This window comes from Malus domestica, chromosome 04 (assembly GCF_042453785.1).
Source record: "Malus domestica chromosome 04, GDT2T_hap1".
NCBI classification, from domain to species: Eukaryota; Viridiplantae; Streptophyta; class Magnoliopsida; order Rosales; family Rosaceae; genus Malus; species Malus domestica.
This window is the reverse complement of record NC_091664.1, coordinates 22119075-22127028: the sequence shown is the minus strand read 5'-3', so window position 1 is coordinate 22127028 and position 7954 is coordinate 22119075. Positions and strand designations below refer to the sequence as shown.

At 40.1% G+C, this 7954-nt stretch overlaps 1 protein-coding gene across 1 annotated transcript; it reads left to right on the top strand.

Annotated features, from left to right (window-relative positions):
* The first annotated feature begins 3588 nt into the window (after positions 1-3588).
* On the top strand, positions 3589-7720 carry LOC103423403 (protein NRT1/ PTR FAMILY 5.6). Its single transcript, XM_008361477.4, has 4 exons — positions 3589-3861; positions 5418-5635; positions 5866-6410; positions 6651-7720. Exons 1-4 carry the CDS (start codon positions 3720-3722, stop codon positions 7513-7515), a joined length of 1770 nt encoding a protein of 589 aa, XP_008359699.1. The 5' UTR covers positions 3589-3719; the 3' UTR covers positions 7516-7720.
* The last annotated feature ends 234 nt before the right edge of the window (positions 7721-7954 follow it).

Here is a 7954-nt window from a genome sequence, read left to right as displayed (position 1 = left end):
TTTCAGTTTGACCTCCTCAGAGGCAAATTGATTAGACGTGTAAGCCCTCATGATCTCATCTTTCAATTTATCAATGGCTTTTTTTGAATTTCTACCCCTTCCTTGATACCACACCTTAAGCCTCTTCCTGAGCATTTTTAATTTTTCACAGATCCGGAAAGCATGGGAGCCACCAAGATTACCTTCCCATTCATGTGCCACAAGCTCCCGACATTCCTCCAGTTTGCTCCACCGGGCATCATAAGAGAACTTTCTTCTTCTCCGCGCTTTCAGCTTTTCAGTGGAAAGAAAAAGCATGGCATGATCCGATCCTTCTAGCACCATATGTCTGATTGTAGTATCCGGGTAGATGTTATTCCAGCCCATCGTTGCTAGCCCCCGGTCAAGCCTTTGTTGGATAGGTAGGGACTCTCTATTATTTCTCCAAGTGAAGGGATATCCTTTGTATCCAAGGTCCATGAGTTCATTCCTGGCCACGAACTCCCTGAAGTCTCTCATACTGGAAGCCGGTCTGTAATTTCCTCCTTCCTTTTCTTCATTACAAAGAATGTCGTTAAAATCTCCAATTAGAAAGCAGCAATCCAGATCCTGTTCGATTCTTTTACCCAACCTCTTCCATTGTTCCTTCCTCTTCTTCTCATCCGTACTAGCATAGATAGCGAAGAGACGCCACTGTTTGTTTAAATTTTCATCCCATATCTTCACTTCAATCACAAACTCCTCAGACTTTAGCAAAGTAACCTGAGAACCATCTTTCCAGAATACACACAGTCCGCCACTGAGACCTTGAGGCTCCACTGCAAACATATATTCCAGGCCTAGACTCTTTTTCAAAAACTCATAGCGATGACTCTTGTTTTTTGTTTCCAACAGTATCACTATGTCAGGGGTGTGAAGCCGGTTTTATTCCAGCAAATTGTCAACTGTCAGGTCACCCCCGATACCCTGACAGTTCCAAGTGATTAGCTTCATGGGGCATTGGGAGACCCCTTAAGGCTGGTCTCCTCCGCCTCTGCAAATAAGCTCCTTCTTTGTTTAGTGCTCTTCGGTTCTAAGCAGAGAACCGGCGTCGTGGATTCAATATCACGGAAAGATCTTTTCCTACTTTTGCTTTCTTTTGTTACCGCTTCAATGATTTCCTCCAAATCGAATGGATCATCCTCAGTGTGCGTCCCGTTTCCAGCAAATTGTTCCCCATTAGTCGTGTCATCAGTCGTCAGCCCCCCTTCCGTTACAGCAAAGGCTCCCACTCCAAACGTATCAGGCTCGACATTTAGATCAAGCCCCTGTTCATTTACTAGAAATGCCTCAGGTACAGGCATCCAAGCTTCATGCTCAAGAGGGTCGTGGAGGGTGATATGTTCAGCTCCAGGGGCAATGACTCATCTCGGTCCAATAAGACCAGCGTCAAAAGCTAATTATCTTGCTTCCCTGGCAATTTCTGCCCCCTTCCTTTGGTTCTAGATCTTCGTTTCTAGCTCTAGACGATCATTCTTTTGTTTGTTTGATGATCATCTAGGCTTATTTGGGGAAATAGCTGTATCCATCTCATCCGCATCAGCCTTGTCAGTACAACCACTTTCACTATTAGCTCTAGATCCGAAATGTTGTGCTTATGTTCCTGCTTCAGAGGCTGTGGAGGAACGGGCTGATCGCCATCCCCCATCCCTGTCCTCGCTCTTCTCATCCTGCCATCTGTCAGAGCTTTTCCTCCCCCCATTTGATCCTTGAGATACTTTACGCTTGCCTCCAGAGCTCAGAGGATTTCCTCATAAATCACATGTTGCGTCTAAACCCCGGAACGCAAACTCTTCATTCCTCTATTCTGGGCTCCTCCATCATCCCTGTTAGCATTCTGATTTTCATGGCATATCCTGGTAGCATGTCCCAGCATTCCACAGACCAGGCAATATTTGGGTAAAGCTTCATATTTGAAGTTAACCCATATCTTACCATCGTCAGGAAAATTCACAAAAGTCCCACGCATAAGGGGTTCGCGGACATTGAAATTGATTTTTGCCCTGAGAAATCTCCCAATACAATCCCTGCTTCCGGATTTATCCACCTTACAAACGACACCCATCAGTCCTCCAATAGATTCTGCTACTGCCTGAGTCATACTTAACACCGGAACATTATGCATTTAGACCCAGAAGGTACCTTCGGATAAGGGTGCCCATCGATTCCTGCCATTTTCCGTTCTGTCCGCCACCATTACTAGATCATTTTTGAAAGTCCATGGCAGATCTGCCTCCACCACTCTCAGTAGATCTCGTTGGCCGGCAAACCTGGCTAGAAATCTTCGATTCCCGATGTCTCGGATTGAGACTCCCTCGTGACCCCTCCAGAGAGACATGAAACGATCTGTAAAAATCTCCCCATTGACCTCCTTAGATGTAAGAACTTCAGCAATCAAAGTATATTGGAGTCCAAGAATAGCGCCTTCAACGTCCTTCCTCTCTATTATGATGCCACCGCGTTCTTTCTCCGACAACTGCAGCTTAGATCCAAATCTGGAGCCTAGCTCGTCCATCTCGTCCTTGTTAATACTTCCTACCATGCATGAGACAAGGCCCTCCCCAGGCGAACCGCCCTGTGCCCCCTCGTAACAAGATCTGGGAAGACCAAAACTTTCAGATCTACCCCAACTCGCAGAGATTCAGTCCAAACCCTGCACTCCCCCACCGCACACTCCCTGAGTAATAGTCGGCTCGCTTGTTTCACTCACGGATATAAGCCAGAGGGTTCTCCTAGATCTGAGAAGGAAGGCCCTGACTGAAGGATCCCTCCGTCAGAAGCGCGCCGCTCCGCGCACCGCTCCCCTCCTTTCAAGGGACTTTCCTTGGCATTCTTTTCATCCTCGGTCTTCTTGATTCTTTCCTTGATTTGACGAAGCGCAGCTTCACGTGCAGCACCATGAACTTCTGGCTTCTCCGTTATTCTGCTATGGATAACCTTCAGGGTAGCACCGACAATAGACCTTGCGTCAGGCTTATTAGTGGCATGTCTCGTCTTCTTTACAGCCTCTGGTATTCTATTATTAATTAATATGAATTTTATTATGAAGTGTGTGTGTATATAATTTAAAATATAAAACAAAGATTATGTAATAAAATAATAGCTTAAAAGATGTAGTTACTTACTATTACGATCTAGTGATTTTTCATCTTTTTATCGAGTTAATTATTGAAACAATTAATTAAATATTTGGAATACACAATAATATTTATTATATATTGCATAACATCTATTAAAAAAATTAAATAAATTTGACTACTGCTGCCAAATTTGACAACAAAAGGCTTTGTCTTTAATTGACTCAGCACCATGTAAGAAACTGCAAGCTCGGTTGGAGGGAGCTTGCTGCCATTTTTCACTATTATGTGTTTACGTGGCAATTTTAATATCTTATTTAATGATACTCTAAAATTTAACAAAATATGAATAAATTAATGCACTAAATATAGGGTCTCGATACGGACACGTATCGGTCATACGGTAACTTGCAGACTTTCAAAAAGTGAAACAGGTGAAAAGTGAGCATCCTCCCTCCCCTATATAAAGAAGCCAAAGTCAATGTTCCTTGCACCAACCCACTTCTCCGTATAAATGTATACCAGATTTCCATCTTGTTAGGAATCATACAGCCTTTACTTAAATACTTTTGCTTCCTTCTTTGGAAGTGATATTAGTACAAGAAATTCAATTTCTTAGTGAAGATGGAAGAAAGAAGGGGAGCAAAGTCGAGCAAAGTTATTGAAGATGAGGAGAAATGGGTTTATGATTCTTCCCTGGATCATAAAGGAAACATTCCTATCCGAGCTTCAACTGGTGTTTGGAAAGCCTCTCTCTTTATTGTAGGTAAGAAGTAATATTTATGCCAAACTACTAAATATAGCCGTAATACGTAAGTTTCTCTTGATTGCCAAAAATAAAGTCTATAATTTCATGCTACTTTGCTTGAGCAATTATATTTTATGCTGCTTCTGTCATATGCTCTGCAAGATTTTTCTTTTTTTGGCTTAATTATTTTTGTCTAGTTTTAGCCGTGGAAGATCATGTACAATAGAAATTGAAATACACATATTTTCATCGTAGGAATATATAACTTGTTGACGAAAATATCGTCCACTAAACGAATATTGTATTCTTTTATGTTGCTTTGCTGTCTTGTATTATATTATTACTTTCTTCAAGCAGAACCACGGAAGGTGGATATATATAGGCCGTGAATTTACATGTCATATGAGCTAAGAGTGCCTGTGGTGAGGGACCGGAGCCTCAGCAGCACTTACTCTGTGTGCATGTATATAGCGTTTAGGGTTAGTGGCCATCCTACCCGATTAACACAAGTAATCGACTAAGTGCTGAAAAAGGTCACCAAGCTACGAATTAGTGCTTTTGTGCTCGCAAATATTTTGGAAAATCCAGTTAATTAGAGCCACAAATACTTCTAAGTTCACTCGTATATAATGAGTAGTGCTATCCACACACACATTTTTATTTCTTACACATCTCTTTCCATTTTCTGACGACAGATCGAATGAATTGAAGAAAATGAATAACAAAAAATTAATAAGGGTATATGAAAAGTAAGAATAGGTATATAAATAGCACTATCCTATGTAATTATTGACTCTTATTTAATTCATAATTTAATGACATAACATATCAAATTAGAACAAACTTTATATGTATGCGGGTCTATTTTATGCTCAAGATCATGTGGTATATCTTAATAATTCAAAAATTATATACTGGCTCCCTAGCTAAATCCTAAACCCTGATAAATAAGGCCTACCAGCCATTTCACGTTAACAGGAGGAAACAATATATTAGATGGCATGAGTCATAGTTACTTTGTAAATTGTAATAATACAATGATATATTTGTTAAGAAAGTCTTATGCATGACATTCTATCATTGGTATGAGATATTATGTAGCGGAAAAATCTTTCCCCTCAATAACAGGAGACATATATATGTAAAGAAACACAAGAACTTAAGCATGTATAGAAATAGCTTTTGCTATTATGTTTTTTTATGCATGATAACCTTGGTATAGCTTGGATTTAATGAAATTTAGAGAGGGAAGTAAACCAGATAAGGTTTTCGAAGGGCCATACCTGTAGTGGTACGAGACTCCAAAGCTACATAATCTATCTTTTTCTTACTTTTTGAATAGCCATTTTATCCATATTTTCCATACCTGTAGCTTTATTATATACGACTTTAATCATCACAGTCCAATATGATCAGGATAATACTGTGCTACCATCACAGATAAAAAGGCACAAAATTATATGAACCAGTTTTCTTTCTTTGGTTCAAATTCTTCAGCTGAATTTTATCTGATAATTAACAATTAGTTGACTTCTGCAATTTTAACTGTATGTGATCATCCTCTGTGTGTGTAGCAATCGAGTTCAGTGAGAGATTGAGCTACTTTGGAATAGCAACTAGCTTAATTCTTTACCTCACCAGAGTACTGCATGACGACCTCAAGACCGCAGCAAAAAGTGTCAATTACTGGTCTGGTGTCACCACACTGATTCCGCTATTTGGAGGCTTCATAGCTGATGCTTACTTGGGGCGCTTCAAAACAGTTCTCTTTTCATCCATCATTTACCTCATGGTAGTTAATTTCGTTTACAGTTTGAACAATTAAACTATTTGAACACATAAAATTAAAACACTTACTGACACATTCGATCTCTAATATATGTAGTCCTTACTAGCATGTGCGCCTCACTTGTATTAGAGAGTGTCTCCGTTTTGTGTGCCAAATAGCATCGCCCAGTTGAAACAAATTAATTTGTTATAAACTATTAATTTACTAAGAAAATGACTGTTCTGTTGTTTTAGGGTTTGATTCTTCTGTGCATGTCCTGGTTCTTACCCAGCTTGAGGCCTTGTGATACAAAAACATGTCATGAACCCAGAAAAATACATGAAGTTGTGTTTTTCCTCGCAATCTACTTAGTTTCTATAGGGACTGGGGGTCATAAGCCTGCCCTGGAAAGCTTCGGAGCTGACCAATTCGATGACGATCACAGTGAAGAAAGGAAGCAAAAGATGTCCTTTTTCAATTGGTGGAATTTTGGGCTTTGTTGTGGGCTTTTACTTGGGGTAACCGTGGTTGTGTATGTGCAAGACCATGTGAGTTGGGGTGTTGCTGATATTGTTCTCACTGCAGTCATGGCTGTATCACTTGCTATCTTCATAATTGGAAGGCGGAATTACCGTTATCGGAAACCAACTGGAAGCCCGTTGACACCAATGTTGCAGGTTCTTGTAGCTGCTATTGCTAAGAGAAGTCTGCCTCACCCTTCTGACCCTGCTCAATTGTATGAAATCTCCAAATCGGAAAAGGTCAATGGGAGGCTTCTGTGCCACACCGAGAAGCTCAAGTAAGCGAACTGATATCCTTTCTTTACATAACACAATATGTTCCTTGTTTATATATGATAAGGGTAACGTTCACATGTGACATATCTGATATGTTAATATGACATGTATCTGATATGTTAATATGACATGTTATGTTATCAAATTTGACATGTTATATTATCAAACTGTTATTTTTGTACAATATAATCACTGCAAAAAATGTTATATGAACAAGATTTTCTTGGCATCACGTGTTTCAGATTTCTTGACAAGGCGGCAATCATAAGTGCGCAAAACTTGACCGAGAAGCCAAGTCCTTGGAGACTAGCAACTGTGACCAAGGTGGAGGAGATGAAACTTGTTCTAAACTTGATCCCCATTTGGCTAGCAACTCTACCATTTGGAGTTTGTGTAGCACAAACCTCTACATTCTTCATCAAACAAAGTGCCACCATGAACAGAGAGGTTGCAAATGGTTTTGAGGTCCCCCCTGCCTCAATCTACGCAATCGCCGCCATTGGAATGATCGTCTCTGTCACATTATACGAAAAACTCCTCGTCCCGATTCTAAGAAGGACAACCAGAAACGAAAGAGGAATCAACATCCTCCAAAGGATTGGAATCGGAATGATTTTCTCCATCGCTACGATGATAGCAGCTGCATTGGTGGAGAAGAAACGACTAGGGTTTGTCAAAAGTGACCCAATAAAAGGTTCGTATTCCATGAGCGTGTTGTGGTTGGCACCACAATTTTTGATCATTGGGTTTGGAGATGGGTTTACTCTTGTGGGGTTGCAGGAGTATTTTTACGACCAAGTTCCGGACTCCATGAGAAGCTTAGGCATTGCTTTATACCTCAGTGTGATCGGAGCTGGGAACTTCCTTAGCAGCCTTTTGATCACGGCCGTTGATCACATCACGGACAATGTAGGGAAGAGTTGGTTCGGGAAGGATTTGAATAGCAGTCGATTGGACAGGTTTTATTGGCTCCTGGCTTGCGTGGCTGCTGCAAATCTGTGTGTTTATGTTTTCGTGGCTCAGCGTTATTCTTACAAGAGCGTCCAGAAGGTGGCTGTGGCTGATAGCTATGAAGATGAACCGGAAAATGGAGGCCCGATCCCATGAAATAATATATACACATATATTGTAGTTTAATATCAGCAATATTGATTGAACCATCGTTTAGTAAGTCCAAAAATAATCTACTTTCTAAGTTTGAAGTACTACAGGTTGTGAAATCGTGCTTGAAATTAATTTGTAAAGGCTTGAATTTCAGTATTTAAAGAAATATTAAGGCATACAAAATGGTGCCATCCAATTCCAATTTAAACTCACATGGAATCGGTGTATATTATCAATCTCTCTATATTTTTGCATAGCGTAGTGAGTTGCTTGATAATTAAGAGAGAGAGAGAGAGAGAGAGAACAATGACATAGGCATTTCTCTCGTATTATGTAACCATCTCATATAACAGTTGATAGAACAAATACAACTTATTTTTTCTCAAGACATATTTAAATTCGTAATTATAATTAAGTATCAAACACGATGTAAATACGTATT

Excerpts from the sequence above, each read along its gene's own strand:
- LOC103423403 (XM_008361477.4), top strand. The coding sequence starts at position 3,720 with ATGGAAGAAAGAAGGGGAGCAAAGTCGAGCAAAGTTATTGAAGATGAG. Across the intron at positions 3,862-5,417 it reads AGCCTCTCTCTTTATTGTAG|CAATCGAGTTCAGTGAGAGA; the intron begins GTAAGAAGTAAT and ends CTGTGTGTGTAG. Across the intron at positions 6,411-6,650 it reads TGCCACACCGAGAAGCTCAA|ATTTCTTGACAAGGCGGCAA; the intron begins GTAAGCGAACTG and ends CACGTGTTTCAG.